The 20,808-nt window shown below is 33.4% G+C and overlaps 1 protein-coding gene across 1 annotated transcript; it reads left to right on the plus strand.

The window, feature by feature from the left end:
* The first annotated feature begins 688 nt into the window (after positions 1-688).
* On the plus strand, positions 689-20,458 carry LOC149769837 (uncharacterized). The gene is made up of 10 exons (XM_089949763.1): positions 689-810; positions 2,461-2,499; positions 4,339-4,448; positions 5,304-5,433; positions 8,820-8,960; positions 9,465-9,644; positions 12,137-12,325; positions 13,920-13,964; positions 17,030-17,132; positions 19,691-20,458. The coding sequence occupies exons 1-10, from the start codon at positions 750-752 to the stop codon at positions 20,292-20,294; spliced, it is 1,602 nt and encodes a 533-aa protein (XP_089805889.1). The 5' UTR covers positions 689-749; the 3' UTR covers positions 20,295-20,458.
* Positions 20,459-20,808: the final 350 nt, after the last annotated feature.

The following is a 20,808-nucleotide window of genomic DNA, read 5'->3' on the forward strand; positions in this document are numbered from 1 at the left end:
TTAATTTTTCTAATGAGATTCGGATTACGAAGAAATGATTCGACTTCTATTCAATATGCGTAGATCATATTCAAGTGCGAGAAAATCCTAACAATCATTATCAGACTGCATTCTCGTAACATAACTGTTGACATTAAGATAACAACCATGGAGACGCAAAGCGGAAGTTGTTATCATCTGGCAACGTTTAAGAACTTAGACGAAGACCCATGTCTTTCAGCAAGCAAGCGTTATAAAATAATAACTTGTAAATGTACGCAATATTCGTATTCGTTATTTTTGTTATGTCTTTAGTATAGATGCCCATCATCATCCTTAATGTTTGTCCGTAAAATAATCTAGAAGCGCATAGTTATCAAAACCACAATTAGGTCAAAGTCTAATATTTCCAACAAGCCACGGCTTAACATAACATTTATAATTCTATTTCAATAAATGTTTCATATGTTTTATATTGTGTTCTTTTGACAAAAACATAGAGATGTTCTTAAAAACTATTCCGTTTATTTTTGACAATTTTTAAGCTTGTGGATTATAATCACCTTTTGTCGCATAATATGCTTCCTTGTATAAAACGTCATCTTTCGTGGGAAAACAGTAATTACATCTACCATCGATTATATTAGAGAAATTTCGAAAAGCAGGTTTATTTTTTTCCTTTTGCAATTAATAGGCAATTTTTATTTTCAGACCAATGAAGTTGATTTCGAAGGAACTACCTATATGTTGTGTATTTACCTGAAAGAGAAATGCACCTTTCCAACGTTATTATCGCTGCCCTTATTTATTGGTTTCTATCTCTTCTAAACGGTATGCTTAAGATTTCGTTTTAATTTCCTACTTTTCATGTTATATATAGACTCTTACAAACCGTCATATGTATCTAGGATTGGCCGTTATTAAAGCAACCTGCCAATAAATCTGTCACTAAAATAACGTGTCAGTAAAATTTGTCTATAAAATAACCTGACATCAAATCCTAGAGTATTACATTGCTTTAAGTGTAATAATATTAAAATCGATTTTGTGCTAAAAGATAAGCTAGTGTGAAAATACTAAATTACTTAAACATTATCTGAAGTAGACCTGAAGGAACCCAAGAATACCATTGGCTCCATCTCGTACTAAACAGTATGCCTTAGCGTTCTTTTTTTCTTTTCATTTTATGACATCTATTCACACCACCAGAAGGGTAATATCCACCAAAAGTCATAATCGACCCAAGTTTAATTTAATGGCATTTTCTATCTTCTTAAAAGCGGATACATTGATTCTTCATCTTGACTTGAAAACATTAAACGCACATATTCATGTTGAAGAGTGGTCTTAAATATATGAGGAATTTCTATTAAATATGGAGTATTTCAAATATTTTCATGGGAGGTAATCTAAACCAATCTGAGTCCGAAAGCTGATTTGAAGCATTTTTCCTCGCCAATAAGGATCACTTCTTGACATTATTCCCGATATTCCTGCATAAGAATAATTGGCTGATATAATCCAAAGATGAATCTTCGTCAAAATACTAATTGCAGATGATTTTGGATGAATATCGCTTCTATTTATCTTTTGTTTGTGTTTAGAGGTGCGATTGGGTGAGGTACTTGTGCACAGAGAATTTAAGGTTGTTCAGGACGACAACCGCCAAACGATCTCATCGTATTTTCTCCGTCGCAATTATTCCTACAACATATTTGCACATTCTCATAGGGATTTAACCCACACCCAGCACCTATGTCATATGAATTAAAATAAATTGTGTCATTTCTTCATGGCTTGATTACTTGCGATAAGATTACACGTGAGAAAATTATCGTAACATTAAAAGCACGAGGATATGCTTTACCCGCTTGAATATCAAATGCGGTTCAATATTCATTGAGAATTTCTACAGTTAATCATTATACCACTAATATCAGCATCATCGATCACCTTAGGAATATGATATGAAGGATAATGTCTACAGTTAAACAAGGTAATATAGTATAATTACAGAAATGTGCAAGTCAATATGTTTCAAGTACAGACCTTGTTGATGAAGATCACCCAAACGAAAACAGTCAGATGGAAGGATGTGAAGATTAATTATGAGCTATCTGAATTCTTTAATAATGCACGTAGGTTATGTTAGTTTTTGTTTCCAATAAAATATCTAAAGGATCAAAACTGAGGCCTGGACGGCAACGTAAGTCTAATAGACATAATATCAGGCTGTTCGACAAGTTTGTACAAGTAGTCCAGTCTCTGCCAAATGCAATATTCTACCCGTATATTAATATACAAGCTATCGACGAGAAAAAATGTGCAAACGCGTATTCAGACACAATCTGATATCATATTTGTAAACATTGCTACTACTTTTGTTATTATAAGACCTTTTAATAATTATACTAATAATTATACTAACCAAACATTTTGAATGACAATTTGTTTTATCAAGTGTTATTATTATTTGTACAGGTTCAACAGATGCAACGGTGGAGGGGATTTCATTGGAGGGTACGTACGAAAGGAAACAATTCATTTAAAAACGTGCTTATTAATCAGTTAGATCAATTACTATGAAATAAATCTGAGCATTAAAAGTCATTATATCTTGACAAAATTTTATTTATTTTTGAGTAGACATGTCCGACCAAGACATTAGCTTGAATATAATCTAGCTTACAATTAGTATTCGTATTGACCCGATCGTTGGTCAATGATGACGTAATTTATTAAACAGCTTCCACTGAATTTTTTTTATACCTTAGCGAATTGAAGTTTGTGTGGAAATCGTTTCTGTGGTATATAAAACCCTTACAAACTATGATATTGCGAGCTTTCCTTTATTCTAATCCTTCTGTATTGATTCACATACCAATATGTGTAGCTCTGTTTAAACATGCTCCGCTGAAGTATACTTCTTTACGGATTGAATTCTCTACATACTAAATATAAAAATAAACTACATGGCGATTGGTTAGAGGCATGTAAAGACCTTTTGCATATGTGGTGCTGTGATTGACTAACAATTAATCCTGGTGTCTGATTTTAGTACTTCTGCTATCCTAAACGTTCGATTAGTGCAGTTTTAAGTGTTTCTGCACAAACTGCATTCAGAACAAAGGCATTTGTATTGAATCCGAACGTAAAATAAATTATACTCTTACAACAATATAGTCTAGTATTTACGGCACATATTATCGGACGTTCGTATACGTGATGTTCAATGATCAATTATTTAGAATATAGTGTAAATGGATAATAACATTAGAAGGAAAAGAATGCATAATAAACGATTATCATAACATTGTTTGGTCTAGCTGTATTTTATGACACCGAAAGCATATTACTTGACGTTGAAACATCCGTCTTGAAATGACTAAAATACGTAAGCAAATCATAACCATATCAGAATACGGCTGTGGACAGTTCTGAAACAGTCCACTTATTAAAACTGTTTGAATTTCCTCGCAATCCTATACAACACAATATCCAGATCACCAATGTATCTCTAAAACAGCAGTCATGTTAAAACAGCTTTAAACACTATCAAGAATGTCCTTAGAACATCTAGCATCCTTAAAGGTACAAATCCAGACATCTAAATACAAGCACCTTTTTTAATTATTTTATAAGACCATTAAATCCCTGCAAGACTCATAATCTTCTATAAACTTAATGAACATTGTGCCGAACGGAATTAATTTCAGATGCTTGTCGCAACATAAATAATGTCACAAAATCAGGTCTTTCAGCGGTGGTAAGGACGAGAACACGCCTCGTTCACCCCGCTGGCTTCCCTGAGGTAATGGGACAAAGCTGTAACACCTAGGTGTGGTAACCACAAGCCTTTTTTTAGAGGCGAGCAATGTATTACCTTTTGCCTCAAGATTCCTGTCTTCGGGCTGGTAACGTTGTTTAAGAGTTCAACACTACCCTGCGACAATCTTTAAAACATCAAGCACATGGCCGCTGTGTTAATTCTAAGACGGTCGATTATAGCTAACATTGACATTATAGCTTTGGCTTAGCAAACTTGACGAGTTTTATCAGCTGAAAATCATACATTGGCAAATTAAATATTGTTGGTCAATGTGTGAAATAAAGGGCATTATAAATTGATGTTTATAACTCAAAATGAACGGCATTTGCTATCTACTATATAGCTGCAAGTAGTTTTAGTATGTCGATTAAAGCAGCAATTACATTTTATATGTATATACTAGGAATATGATAATCATAATTTTCTCCGAAATAAATAATACTTTAAAATGTATATGTCCTTCCGATAATGTTTGTAAGTACGTATTAGGCTGATTAGCCATGGATATGCGTATATTTTTTTCTCCCTAGGTTGCTTCAAGTATCTATCATATTATACGACTCGTCATAATCTGTCAGACAAAAATGGCCCAAGGCAATGTTTTGATGAGCGTAACAACACTGAATACATAGGATTGCAAGTAAGAATAATCGTATAGCACATTCAAATATATTATATGATTATAATTTCCGTTTTGAGTTTGTTGATTGCTTTATTCATATTTGATCTTCATTTCTATTTTATACATAACCTAATTTTTGTGAATCATTAACCCTAATAGCCACATATACAGAGCACACATATCATACAAATTAGAGACATTTCAAAGAACGATAAGTGATTTATATACAGAAGACCTTTATGTGCAGAGGAAGATATATACATGTTTTCTAATGAGTAGACGGAAAGAACGAGTTTGATCTTGCGTAGGGACAGGTTGAGGCCATTTGGCCTAGACGTATTCATGAACAAAATCAAACCAGTTATTTTTTCTAATTTGGAATAAACCACGAACGAACTATGTATTTACTGGATACCTGTACTTTATGCTTTTGAAATATATTTAGATTTACTGTACAGATGAACTGCAAGATAAAATGGAATTTATAAATATTCTATTCACTGTATTTAGCAGCGTCGGCGTGCGACATTTAAAGAAGACGTTTAAGTAGTTCCAGTATTGGTGTGTGTTACGCATTTGCAGATTACACAGCAGTGTCGAATTCTAGACGAAATATGTAAGGTTAAATGGCTATGTAACAAAAACTTGATTTTACCTTCTTTATATGTTTTTATCTGATAGTATGCGTTTCTTCTGAACAGATGTTACTCAAAATCCAGAATAAATTACAGAATCATTTTTTTTGTTCTTGCCATAGATTAAGATAGTGGCCAAAGTGGCACCAACGATTATAATCTATATCACCTAGATTAACACAAAATAGAGTTTTCCTTTGGATATCTTTTTGTATTATATATTTTTCTCTATATGTAGAAACAAGATTGTTTCTGTAATGCAACACGGGGTGCTTACGCCACAGAGAGAGGTTGCAATTTTTCATGTCCCGGAGACAGGAATGTATCGTGCGGCTCTGACAATACAGTATATGTGTATCATTACACAGGTAATATATATTAAAGACTGATAATAAATAAACCATTATGATATAATTCAAAACATCCGACTCTCCTTCTTAACATTCTATTTGTAAAACTATTGCAATAGGTATATAGGTAACAATGTTCTGCCAATACTTATGTAGTGCTGGTAATGTGAATGCATTGGGCTTGCTATTGGCCTGGAAATTGTAGAAATGGCCAGTACCAATACAGAATTTCTCACAATTATTCTAAATATACTATTCGGAGCGTAAGTGTAACAGTGTTGAAAAGATTATTTTTAGTGGATTTCTTGTGCTTCATTGACACAATGGAACTTCATAAATAATACTAAATTAAGTCCAACACTATTGATAGTGGCCGCCATGCATAGCCTATCGTGTGCTGAAACATGGCCTTAAATCCCACAACAACAACAACCAAATTAAGCTGATCAATATCAACACAAAGAGACGCATAAGTCTGGTTGGGACGATTTTATGAATATTGTGAAGGTATTGCACATTCATAATTTGAAATTAAACCCTCTTATAAAAATGTTTTTCAATTCAGTCTCAAAATACAATATGCTTAATAATATATCTTTAAGATATACAATAATGCAGAATGATATATCGTCTGCGTAGAAAGAGGATCCACTTTCATTTGAGGTTCGTATGACAATTTTTGTGCCACAATTTATATTTACCACAAAATACCTATGGCCTTTCCTTAGAATTAAACCAATTTTATTGATATATTAAATACTGCATAAGCAAATCACGTACTATTTTAAGAAACACCAGGTTTCATTCTACTTACAAACAGACACCAAAGCAACGAACAAGAGACACAAAGCAACGTACTCAGTTTATTATCCCTTACATGATCTGTATTCTTAAATGTGCTATTTGAAACTTTAGATGTTGCGTCAGTGCAATCTTCAATCTTATTTGCATCTGTTGTGCAATTGCTTAAGACAAACATTCGACGAGAATCGACGCCACTTAGGCTTTTTGATAGCTAGTTTGTCAGTGTTCGTCCTGATATTTTTTTTCCTTTCTTACTTAATCAATTCCTGACACGAGCGATCCCTTGCTGGATGGATTCGGTTTTAAACATGAAGAGGTTGTGTTGAGTATAAAAATTGCCAATATGATTCTACGGTTTAAAATCTTCGAAATACAAATTTATGAGACAAAATAAATCTAACATTTTACACAAATTGTTACCTCAACTGAAATCCATGCACTTTCACCACACCATCTGACGTCCACACTTTAAATAGTGTATATATATATATATATATATATATATATATATATATAGAGAGAGAGAGAGAGAGAGAGAGAGAGAGAGAGAGAGAGAGAGATTGATATATTATTTAGCGTATATAATCCTCTGCTTATAGCTTATTTATTGGATGAGTGATTCATAAACATTGCACAAGGGATGGGTTCAGAATACATAAGTTTTAATATGCACCTAATTGAGTTAGCCTTGGTGAAACAGTCGTACCTGCAGCAGTAGTAGTAATAGTAGTTTTAATATACTATCAACAAACTGAATGTCCATTCCGGTGAAAATACAATTGTTTTAAAACTTATTGTACTTCATAAAATAAGAACAGTAAAAGAGTTACTAAAACATGCCCTTGACTAGAAAGGATCTGCGGTCATTGATGAAAATCAATTGTAATACTCCTAGGTTTCACTTTATTGAGGGGCTCCGAGTGGTCCAGTGGTCGAAAGTACTCCTTGTTCCTGACCACTGCGATCTCAAATATGTCTGCGTGGGTTCGTGTCTTATGCTTAGCTAAACGTGCGTACGTGAGAAAGCTTGCCAGTAACCTTTCGTGTGTCGGTGGTTCTTCCTGGAGCTTTCCATGGTTTTTCCTTCGCGAGTCTCTTTATTGAACCTAAGTAAAAAATTACGCCAAGACGCATTTTTGTTTTAACTGCGGCGACATTTATCATAAATTATGTTCATAAATGAAATATATTGAGATATTAAAGAATTTTGTAATGAGTCAATACGTATAATGAAAATACATAAATTTCCATTCAGTGCAGATGTGCTAGACAATTTCGTTATTCATAAAGAATGTGCATGCGATAGCGTTTATATGTTCTCAAGGGAGTTAACTCCGATTTGTTTAGTATATGTTAAACTAAGAGTTTCATATCACGGGCTTTGTATAAAGTAAATTGTTGCATTTATTTAGAATATTTATTTTATTATGTTATCTGGTGATGCTTATTCATAAGCAACAAATTGTAGTGTTTTATTCCAAAGTCATATATATTCTTCAGGTTTAATTACGAAAGAGAAAAAGACAACGAGTAGATGGGCAAGAAAAATATTCAGTCACCGATGATTGGTGTAGACAAGGAAATTGTTTGACCGTGATAAACTGTTAAAGTGCATACATTGGTAAATAAGAACAGTTTATTAATCAGGTTTAAATTTTCCCCACTTCACCGAACTAAGGGGATATACTAAATTTCTCAATTAGAAGAAGTTTAAAGATGGAATGCAATACCCGAGAACCTCTTTTGGCACAATACTTGCAAGAACATACATAAAAATCAAATAGTCACGACCATTTAATTTATAATGGCTAGTAACTTCCCAAGTGATTTATCCGTTTCATGTCACGCCAAAATCACTAATTTTAGCGTCGCTATATTGTACTGTGGCTGAGAGAGAGAGAGAGAGAATGAGAGAGAGAGAGAGAGAGACACAGAGAGAGACAGAGAGATTATCAGAAACTCTATTAATTATAATAGACAATGTTAGCTATCTTGTTTTTGTAAAAGATAAGTGATAGTCATTATTTTAGAAGGGCCGAGTGGGCTATTTAATTTTCTTGTACATTTCAAAAAGTGAAAATAGTCTAAAAATATATTGTGGGATATCTTCAACTCATCGACCAACTATTCACGTTTTATACAGGCGGGCAATTTAAAAAAATCCCAGTTGTCGATTGGCTGGTACTCTATGAAGATGTTACCTAAATATTTTGACGTCTCATAATTACGGTTTGTATTATGTAAGTGATTCAAACATTGGCTTAATCGTGAAATAATTTAGTTACCTTGCACGTTACAATTCGCGACAAAAAACGACTGGTCAGTGCTACTTAGAAATATAGCCCTAACATAATTAAATGGGACAACTTTTATAATGCGAATCAACTTGTGGACAAAGGAATTCAAGCTGTCTTAAAGACAGACGACAGTAAATGAACTTGCATTTATACATAGAAAGGAACACTGCTTTGATTTATCAATTTAAGTCGTGAAACTGAATTGTAATCAACCATCTTTGATTCATATTTAATCTTATATATTTAGCTATCGGTACTTACAAGTCATAAAGTAAATTTTCTACTTTCGTTTATTCCATTCAGTGCAGACAAATATCAACGTATCTGGAGAGTTTGGATTTGTATATCTACGCGTATTTAAGGCCATCAGTGACGTGCACTATAAATATGAGATCAATGCAACAAACGATATCACAGAAAAACATCACTACATATGCTATGACGGTAAGAATTTGTACAAGAAAGTTAAAAAGAATTGTGCTGTATATGATTGTCACTAATGTAATAGACTTGCAGTTAGCTATGCCGTTATGTTTAATGTTCTTCTTCTGTCAAAATGCCAGCTGTAAAATTGTCACCAGTCATTAACATATAAATCGATGACTAATATTATGAAACTTTTCATCGGAATAACTCCACATCTTTTAGTTTTGTAATCATTCCAGTGTCATGTTAACCATGCCTTTTTAATTTTGAAATATGAGACAATATCAAAAAGCCGAAAATGTACAGTGTTTTACTTAAGGCTCGTACTAATTCAATAAGCATATGTCGTAGATTAATGTCAGCAAAGTTTTCATCGATGAGATTCCGTTTCTTGTAATTTTGTAATCATCCTACTATCTAGCAATGCGTGTTGATTTTTTCAATATGAGACAATACCGCAAAGCCGAAAAATAAAACAATATAATTTAGTTTCAGAGTAAATCAATTTTTTTCCATCTTTAGAACCCAATAAATGCGTATTCAAGTCGACTGGATTTGAAATGACTTGGCATGAGGCAGAGACTGAATGTCTTCAGCATAATACAGGCCTTGTTCCATACCGTATTGCTACTGATGAAACACTATGTAAACCATGGTTACCAGATGGATACTTCTGGATAGGGATGAGTTGGTTTAAGCCAGGTATATCAATAAATCTACCTATCCGTCTGTCTATTGTACTGTGACCAAAATAACCTTTTTCTTTTTCTAGTGACTTTTTGACTTGACAGAAATTGAACTTAATTATTGGAAGAATGTATTTTATTATATCTCCTTTATTTTTTCCAGTAATGTGAATTGTATCACCATGGAGAACTCCTTTCTTAGAAATACTTGAAACATCGAACATATTCATATTGCTAAAGGTGGAGATAATAAAATAAAGAACAACACGTTGAAGTTTATACTTTCTCGACATAGCAAGGAGTTTAATATATACGTTTCAGAAATCAGTTAGAAATCAACTTTAATTGTTGTAACTGTACAACGTTCCACAACGCCTCATTTGTCCACATTCTAAAATGATACATCTGTTTAAATTCTCCAATAATTTTGCCACACCTAAAGCGCACTTTCTGGAACACCTTAAAGTGCAATTTCTGCCACATCTAAAACACGTTGTATATAATGTTTGGTGTTCTTCTTAACGTCAGAGATTTAGTGTTCTCATGGAAAATATGACAAAAATTAAATTGCTTGGAATATTGTGTTGTTTCATAGGCAGTTTTGAGTTGCATTACAGGGCAATCAGTCTAGACTGCAATGTACAAAACCTCATCGACTGATTACCCTCAAAAATAAATAAGACAATCACGAGGAAAATACGTCAATTGGTCGAATTAACAGATCAATGAATATACATTCACATGAGCCATCTGTTGCAATATGTTTTCCTTGCCCAACAATTCTGAACGTTATTGTGCAACTTATATATTAAAGCAATGGAAAAAAATCAGATATGACAAAGCATGTATTAAAGATTGGAAACGAATGAAATTGTGGGCAAAGACATTATCATGCAATTTTAAAGCAAAGAAAACACACCAACATCATTGCCGAATAAATGTTAATAAATGTGTGACAAAAAGAGATTTTATACTTTATTTGCCAAGTAATAAATACTTTCATTCCTGGATGAGATGGGAAGAGAGGACATTGTCTTTTCCTACTTTAATATCGTATATTTTTCATCATATGGTACCAAATATTTGATACTTTAACGAATGACGAAGCTATGAGTTAAAATCTATAGAGTGTGGTAGCACAAGATGAGATATGTAACTTTTCTTTTTATTATATACCAGATTTACTCAAGGATCGAAGTTTACAAGATTCAACTCACTCTTCAGCAAAACACCCTATCCCCACCCCTTTTTCGTAATTTCACATCTTTCATAGCATGATAATAAACGTATGCGTGACTTAAAAGAGCGATTGAATTTTTTGACCTAATCTGTTGAAATAAATTACATTTTTGCATTTTCTAAACTATTGTACCCTATCATTTTCAGCAATGCATCACAGCGAGTTTATCGTTGCTCGGTATTGTTGCTGCAGGTACACATTTTTTAGACGCACAGAATGTAAATCTGCGCATGGCATAATGAAAAACATTATATTTAAACATGTGAAAATGTGATATTAAAGATATTTTATTTTTACATGTGAAAATATAAACATATATTTTTTGGCAAGTGAAAATAATAGGATATATTTTTCACATGTGAAAATGTTGGAATGAAAAAATGAAAATTATTTCGCCGAGAAGTATTTATATGTCACACTTAAGTATATAATAAAAAGATTTATTTGCGTTTGCAACAAACAAATACAAAGGTTTTAATGACGATTCAAGCAAGATAGAAATCCTAGAATATTGTGACCACTTAAATCTGTCCGTCTGTTTATAGTTATATTCATTCAAAATAAGTTATGCCGATATTCCCATTGCATAAAGGTCAAACGTACACAATTATTATTTCAGTGAGTTACGCGTCATTAATTCCTTCTTCTTACTAGTACCCCTTGGTAAACAGTAGAGAAAACATCAAGGCCCTTTTGATCTTATACGATTTGCGGAGATACGGGTAAATCTGAAATACCTAATATATATTATAGGATTTTATAGGACGAATATCATGACAATTACATATGGATATTGCAAAAATGAACCGTTTTAATATTAAGACTTCAACAGATTTACGAAAATAAGTAGATCTTCGATTGGATAAGCTTTGATAACCTAGTCAGACATATTCAACTCTTATGAGAAAAAATATCGGTAGACTGACAAAAGTCGGGCACGCAGTAATGCCTTTTCCGTCTTTTTCCATCCCCGTATATAAAATACATTTGACCATATTGGTGGCATGGTGCATTATTGTGCAGGATAAAAGGCTCAACAATGTACTCCGTCATCGTTCCACCACACCTCTGGCCAAATTAAGACAACAAACTTTGCGAACACTGTGTTTCACTTGCAACAGTGGATTTGTATCATCATTTTATGACTATCGACTTTTACTGCTTTGATACATTTCAGTTATTTTCGTGGATTTAAACACGTATTTTGACAAGAATGTATCATGAGTTACCTAACTTCTTAAATCCTAATTAGTTAAAGATTATTTCAGCATCTACAACTACCATATCTACAACATCAGTGACGATGATGACGCAGAGAACAGCAACAATGCGAAGAACAACCGCCAAGGCAACAGTAACATCAACAACATCGACAAATATCAAAAGTGAATCGGTGATATTATATATTACAACCTCCGTTAAGCCAAATTCCAGCGGCGATAAAACATCTACTCTAAGTATGTATACAATATTCACAGTCGTTATCCACGACAACTGTAGCATTGAGATTGCAAAAATACTGAATATAGTATAGTATAGTATAGTATAGTATAGTATAGTATAGTATAGTATAGTATAGTATAGTATAGTATAGTATAGTATAGTATAGTAGGATCTAGGAAGTGTGGGTCAGAACCGACCGATTCCCAAAGAAGTAAAAATAACATGTTCGCGAAGCAACCAGAAGGTTTATTGTTCGTTTTTACAAATTGATTATTGAAAGCATGTCCTTGTAATGCCTAAATTGCAGGAATAAAAGGGGTAGTAGCCCTCTATGCCCCTAGATTCAGGAAAGATTAGGCCAGCTATCATGGTGTGTCGTTGGGCAAGGCACTTTACTTCGAATGACTCAACACTAAATGACCTACGTGTGTTGCTGTGACGTAAAACACCTAACCAAACCAAAACTTCTAAATGAAATTTTATAAAAACGTCAAAGGAATGTTTCCAAATTTGGAAGAATATGTTCTGACATAAAACAATCTGTAACAATAACTCTGATGGACCATCAAATATGGCCGTCATTGCTAAGCATAAAAACCTTTGAACAAATATATCTAAAAATCCGCACAATAGAAATTACTCAAATTTGACAAACAGGCATCAATGAATTCCTGCCTATCTACGTTTTGCAAGTCACGTCGATCGTCTACCTAAGATGGCAACAGTTATTCAAATTTGAAAGACTTAAAACCAGCTTTTCTAAAAAATCTAATTGGAAATCAATCAAACATAAAGCAGCGTTGTATGAGGACCTTTAAAATACGTTCAGCAGAAGTTGATCAAAACACATACATGCTGGATGGCGTTTCAAGTTGTTCCAAGGATGGCAATTTACATAGAAACGATTTTCTTCATAAAAGATGTTCGAACATGTCGAGTAAGATCAGATTTAAGTTAACTGATCCATGTAATAAAGTCCGCTTCTTTTAAGTTTCCCAATATACCAGTAATATGATTTTTACAAAGCAAGTCAAGCTTTTATTTTTATGGAAAGTTAATTCTTGAGAGGTAGCCATGTCCTTAAGTCATTTTTAAATTTTAATTTGCTATTAACTTTTAACGACTGCTTCAATTCATTTTGGGACCATCACCTTGAGGGACAAACGAAGCATATACTTCCTTTAAATTTTCACTTTAGTTGGATAGCCTAATGAAGCCAGTCCAAAAATAGTTAACAAAGAACCATTAGAACCATTTCCAAGGAATGAAACACTTCTTTGAAAACTGAGGAAGCTTGTATATGTAAATATCAGCCAAAACAATTGACATCTTCGTCTCCAAATACCACTATTCCGAACGACAACAAAAAGTTCTTGTCAAGCTGGTTGATATATATTACTTTAGCATGTGTCGTTTCTGTCAAATTATTCAGTAATTGAATACAATTATAATCTGACTTAAACTTCACATTTTCGTCTATAAATTTTGACCAACAGCGTAGTGAAAGCAATATTTGCGTCAAAGGACTCTGAATCATCTGAACTCTCATCATCATCAGCAATGCCAATATGTGAACATAATGAAGCTATAAAAGCTTTTGTGTTTCAGAAAACAATACGGTGTCTGGAGAAGCGGAAAACAAGACCAAGATAGGTAAATGTGGTAAAGGAGGAGTTGCAATCTCCTACAAAACCTCTCTCATGAAATATGCTAACTTCATAGATGACGGTTATAGTGACAGAATTGTTGGCATATAATTCAAATTTCCAGATAGGCAAAATATATATATTTGTTGTGTATATATGCCAACACTATTGTATGGCATAGATTGTTACAAAGCGCAAACTGAGTTGATTCAAAATCTATTATGAACCAGACATTTTCAGAGATTACAACGATAGGGCATTTAATGAGGTTTTGTGATGTAATAATCTAATGAGTGCCGGACATTTAATAATATGCACTGGTTATCTTTATATATTCACACCAGCAAAAACGATAATTGAACATTTTATATTGTCGGATTAATGCATAGGTAGATTACGGAGTGTGCACATTGTTTCAGATCACAAAGAGCACGTGATATCTGAACACCTCCCTATCCTTACTTCCCTTAGCACAGTGACCTGTAGGAGAGACTTCAAACAGTCTATGAAGATAAATAACATAGCTTGGAATACATTAGGCGCTGATATCATGACAAAATATCAAACTGAGCTGGACCTTCGCCTGAAAACTATTGATATAGATACTATTTTGGACAATGTTGATAGGTTTTACGGGCACATTGTTAATGCAATACAGCAGTCAAGCGACATCGCACTTCCAAAGTCTAAATTCAATTATCATGCGAAACGATACTTGTCAAATGAACTCAAAGAAGCACATACACTTCAAAGACAAGTTATGAATACTTGGATAAATGATGGAAGACCGAGGGAAAGTCAATTTAACTCTTACAGAGAGTATAAAGATAAAAAGAGAGACTTTCGAAACGTTCGAAAACTGGCTGTGGAAAAATATATGGTTGAGGCATATGAAGAAACTGAAAAAGCACATGAATGCGATGTAAGACACTTTTGGGAAAATGAGCAATGCTAAGATAGGGAACAATATAAATATTTGTCAGGAGCTATCAACTGATGGAGTTTGTCTCCGTGATCCCATCACAAATGGCTTTGCCAGATACTATGAAGAGATTCACACGCCAACTTTGAGCCATAGGTTTTACGAAAACAGTGATGAATTTATAGAAAGAGAATTAAATCGGAGTCTACAATACGGACTAAGCCATACTGAGGCCTTACGGACTAGTATTAGTGTAAACGAAGAAAGAGAAATCATGAAACATCTAAATAAATCAAAAACATCGAGCTATTATCAAATTTGCAAAGAACATTTGATATATGGCAGCGACAACTTCATCGAGTGTATGATAATTTTATTTCCTCAGATGATTGATCAGTCTTACATATCTGTATATTGCAAGAAAGGGTTAGTAATACCACTGCACAAAGGTAACCGAAAATCAAAGAACACCCTCGAAAGTTACAGGCCTCTTACTTTACTGCCTGTTATCTACAAAACTTTTGAGAAAATTATTCATGAACGTTTGGTAAATTGGCTCAGAAATACTAATTCTAATATACCCAGTTCACAACAACATCGTTACCAAAAAGGCTTAGGCTGCACAACAGCGAGTGTTTTGCTGTTGCAATCAGTACATTATAACGTAAACATGGGTTCACGGGTTTTTGCTGCTTTTCTTGATACAAAAACGGCATTTTATACCGTGTGGCACAAAGGACTAATTTGTAAGTTATTCATGCTGGGAATTACGGATAAATCCCTTTTTATATTTTTTAACATATATACAAATTTACAGAGCAAAGTTTTTGTCAATGGGCAATTTTCGGATTGGTTCTCAATTGGCCAAGGAGTGAGACAAGGGAGTGTTTTGTCAACCTTGATGTACACAATATTTATAAATGACTTGCTGCTACAGTTAGAAAATAGTGGATTTGGAGCAAAGATTGGATCCTTAGCTGTGAGAAATCCATCCCTAGCTGATGACATTTCACTTTTGGCTATACATCCTAGTAATCAGCAAAAGCTGTTAAATATAGCATACAACTACAGTAATAAGTGGCGATTCGAGCTTAGTGTCTCAAAGTGATACATTATCATTATTGATCCCTAATACAAGAATTATATCAGTATGAAATGGTATCTTGGCCCGTCATGTTTGCGGGTTACTGATTCGGCAACACATCTGGGTCATCGAATTAACTCAAAGCTGACTTCGCATGACGCAATGCTCATTGTGGCAGTCGGATAAAGCCAGACAACACACTAAGGTATGTACATATGTAGCTAAACTATGGGCTGCTGTTCCTCAAACACTGCTCGATTTGTGTGTTAGGTGTGGTAATGTTTATACAGACTTGATACTTCATTTTTGTGTTACTTATACTCATGTGTCGAATTTCATAACCTCTTTCGGAGATTACCTAATTGATAAATTTCCACTGAGCCTGCACATTACTTTATTTAATGCAGCAGATGCGCTGCAACTACAGTATATTCTAAGTAAAATGTTACCAACAGGTGTAATCGACAAAGAAAGCTCCAAGCTATTCGTCCTGTATGCAGCATACTTTACCATGCAGTGTACAGCTATCTTCTGCAATTAAGGTACTGAAACTTGAAACTTATTCAGTTGACGAACACTTTGTTAATTGATATACTGTAAGAATTTGTATTCTAATATTATGAATTTTATCAATATTATTTTTTGACTTATTTATTGGTTGTAGTCAGATGATTTATTCTTATATCATCTAATCTTCTGTAACTTTATTTTCACCTGAAAAGCAAAGAAATTAAACTTTTTGTTTTATGTCGCATTCAGGTGGCACATGATTTCATTTGAAATTTGTACAAGGTAGAGCACACTTTAAAATTAACCCAGTGGTTTTCTATGAATCGCACCCCAGCATCGCAGATTTGTCTTTCAGTACCGGAGCTCACTACATAAATATTTCCGTTGATCTTATATTATAATCAAATCGATATGTTGATCCTAAAATGACTTATGCAAAGAAGAAAATGTTTTAACGAAAACACTATACATATTGAAGATGAAGTGAAGGATTAAGTGATACGATTCTCGTTTAATTGTTATCCAGATACTTATTCAGACTATGATTCCTTTTCAGTCGCAGTTGCTGTTTCTATTGCTGTTGCGGTCCTATTCGCAGTGGTGTCAGTTGTCATTTGCTGGAAAATTAAATGTCTTTGCTTCAAACTTCATCAAGAAAGGTGAGAGAATGAAACTATATTTTTTGTAGTATGTCGTTCATATGTTTTCGCTAAAAGTTCAAACATATGAAGAAATTTACTCATATCTTTAACAAGTGGTTCTTCAATAAAATAGTATTCAGGTACCTCCGGTAAATGTAACATGTAATATGATTCATTAAATCCAACCACACCAGACTGAAAAGTGAATTCAAACTGATTCAGCTTCGAAACAAATTACAGCATCTTTAAATATCAAGATGTAGATATAATATAAATAAGTGACAGAAAAATACTCTTGTTAAGATTAAACGATAAGCGAAACAATATAATGATTTACTGCACGAATGTCATTCGAGAATGTGTGTGTGTGTGTGTGTGTGTGTGTGTGTGTGTGTGTGTGTGTGTTTCTGTGTGTGTTGCGAATATAAATGAACGGTTGTAGATTATAACAAGAGAGTAATTAATTGCATTGTCAATACATCTGAATAATCTTTTTAACTATGTATATCTTCTTCCAAGAAGTTGAAACTGAATCCAAACAACAATTAGTTTTCACACCTACTGACCAGCCCAACTGTTAGTACTGTATCAGATAAAGTTGTACACAACTAGCCTAATATTAGCAGCCAACAGCCTGAGTATTAATAGAAGTGTCTAATTCCAAATTAATATATAACGTTATCAATCATATATAGTCATTATTTTATGTATAATGATTATATACGTTAAAGCAGTATGATACGGTTGTACCAAAGATCAATCCCATCAGTAATAGCTATAATAACATGGCTAAGGAAAAAGGCATTCTTCGCTGCGCTCAAAGTATCCAGGATATGAAGCAGGAGACAAAGAAAACTTGTATCCCAGAAAGTCCTGAGTTGTAAAGCATCTTGCTCTGGACAATATACCTGTTTTCCAATAACCAAAATATAAACACGGAAATTTTATCTTAAGTGCTTCGTTTAAAGACAATTGTTTCCAGCTTTGTTGAATAATCTTAATATTGATAACATTTAAGTTTACTACCTTCGCCCTTCAAGCTTCACTAAGAAACATGCTGTTAAAAATCCTTATTTTAGTTATGGCAATCTATTTGATAATATCTCCTCCTATCAATTTTGTAATTTGACAATAAACTTTGACGGGCATCTATATAAAACTACACTAAATGAACAAAATCAATCATGTGCCTGTGCCCATCCACACAAAGATAATGAATATCATTTATTTGATATTCCATGCATGTGAAGCAAATAAACACGTTATTTATGTGTTTCTCCCACAATTGAGCCTGCCCAAAACAAAACAAAAAATGAGCTAAGGTACATGGACCATATATGTATGGAAGTGAAGGAGAATTAATTAATACATGGTACTCATACAAGTCAGAAAAATAAACTAAGACATATCACTCAAATTTGCGTTTATAACATATACCACATTCTTCATTTTGTAAATATTTTAGAAAGGAACAACAAATGCAGATTGTTATCATTTTTCGATTTCCTTTAAAAATTCTATTTTGAATTCCTATTGTCTATCATAACGTTACAGGCTTTTAATGATGAACATATTAAATGAACAAAATGTATTAAATGCTAACAGTCTTGTACAGTATCAGTGAAAAGATTTATCTGAAGATTATTCTGAACCATTCAGTTAGATTGGTGACGTAATATTTTATATTTTTGGGGTTCAGTTCGGTTACATCAAGGAGTTAAACTATATTTTTACGCGAGGCTGATCATACTTAATTTTGCATAGTGTTTTATTTTGGGTTCATACTTCTGCGAAGGTAAAAAAGCAAACTGGAAAATCCTTATAATTAATTGCTGCATGAAATAAAGGCAAGTAGAGGATAACTTTTTCCTTTAACTATTGTGTAACGATACCATTAATTTTCTAGGAGATCACTTCATGTTGAACATTTAAACTAATGGTCTTTGTTAAATTTTCATTGGAATGGCACTTCCACTTTTCGCTTGCATAAAAAATATTTACATGAACTTTTCATATGAAAGCTGAATAAAATAGTAAGACAGCTTTCGCCTTCATAAAATCAAACGTATGAAACAAAAAATCATAGTATGTATTGTTTTTATATCAAGTGTTAGAAGTGCACGCAGTTTTTAAATTCTGCAGTTAAATGTCGTTGAAACGCAGGGTATGTAGTTGTGTTCTTAAAATATTTCTTACGTAAAGCTTATTCTGTGAAACAATGATTTGTTATTTTAAAAATTGACATTTTAGAAACAAAGTTTCTGAGAATCAGACTTCATGTATTATGTTGAGGTACTCGTCCTGCAAATACTGAAACCCATTTATGTTTGGATTCTGGTCAGAGATGATTCATTTGCTTGTTTCATAATTAAACACAAAGTAATTCTTATGAATGTAGTTTTGATCATTTTGTGTGTATATGGGCTAGATAACTAAGATAATTATGTTGACACACACACACCCAATCTCTGCGGAACAGCTCCGATTTGGCTTTCTCACATACAAACATGCTTACTTACTTAAATTTGTTTTTCTTAAACTTCTTATGTGCTTATTTATTCATGTTTCTTCCACAGCATAGAAACAGGCGAAAAAGGTCAGGCTTTCCCGGAAATCGATCATTTTTCTCATACCCCCATTCTTCCGTCTTTCCCACCTTGTGTTCCACCAGAATCGACTTATTTAAAAATAGACAGACCTTCATCATCACAACAAACGAATGTCCACGGAGATCAACCTGTGGAACATAACACATCGAATCAGGATAGAGAGAATGGTGACAACATACAAAGGAAAAAGAAAAGGAAAAGGGAAAGGAAGGGTACGAAGGGCCGACATAAAGTTCATCCAGCTAATGAAACTGAAGAAATGGCTGTAAACAAAGGATCCTTACATCCCGATGCAAGCCAGAATGAAGGGAAACAAGATAAAAAGAAGAAAAAGAAAAAGAAAAAAGAAAGGAAAACGTCCGATAAAGAGCCAGATGACAATTCACCTATATCGGGCGAAGCTGTTGTTCCACATTCATTAGGTCACGAGCGCAATGTTAGTTCAGCCTTCGAAGTTACGGTGACTGAACTAATTCAAGATGGCACGGCTAGTAATATAAACACGTCAGATGATTGGAACAAGAGTACTCAGGACAATATGTATCTCCCGAAACTCCAGCTACCGATGTAAAATACGAAGACAAGATCAGAGAAAAAGGAAGAAAGAAACAAAAGAGAAAAAAGAAGAAAAGATATGATGGGGTTACTGTACACGAAAGTCTTCAGTAGCTTGCATATGGGAAAAAAGGAAAAATAGCGGTTTAAAACATCAACAGCTCTAGATTTTAATTTTTGACACAAAAGTGACGGAAATGTTTATTTTAAAATTAATCAGTCAGAGCATTCAGTTTTAATAGAAGATATTTTGTAGTATGCTATATGTACACGGAGTAGTGAAGCCGGCCTTTGCGAGGTAAATCATTTCAGACTGTCTTTGAAATTCACGTTGAGGATGCTATTTTAAAATTAAGCTGCGTGTCATTGTCATGTCTTATTGCATTGAAACATATCAATTAATATAAATCACAACTACTTGCAATATTTCTGTTCTCATTCCATAATTTCAGCTGTCAAAAATTTCCAAATTGAACAGCAAAATGATTGTAGATTATATATATATATATATATATATATATATATATATA

The sequence above is a fragment of the Sinohyriopsis cumingii genome, unplaced genomic scaffold (assembly GCF_028554795.1).
Source record: "Sinohyriopsis cumingii isolate HCF-2022 unplaced genomic scaffold, ASM2855479v2 utg003245l, whole genome shotgun sequence".
NCBI lineage: Eukaryota > Metazoa > Mollusca > Bivalvia > Unionida > Unionidae > Sinohyriopsis > Sinohyriopsis cumingii.

Excerpts from the sequence above, each read along its gene's own strand:
- LOC149769837 (XM_089949763.1), top strand. The coding sequence starts at position 750 with ATGCACCTTTCCAACGTTATTATCGCTGCCCTTATTTATTGGTTTCTA. Across the intron at positions 9,645-12,136 it reads GATGAGTTGGTTTAAGCCAG|CATCTACAACTACCATATCT; the intron begins GTATATCAATAA and ends AGATTATTTCAG. Across the intron at positions 13,965-17,029 it reads GGAAAACAAGACCAAGATAG|TCGCAGTTGCTGTTTCTATT; the intron begins GTAAATGTGGTA and ends ATTCCTTTTCAG.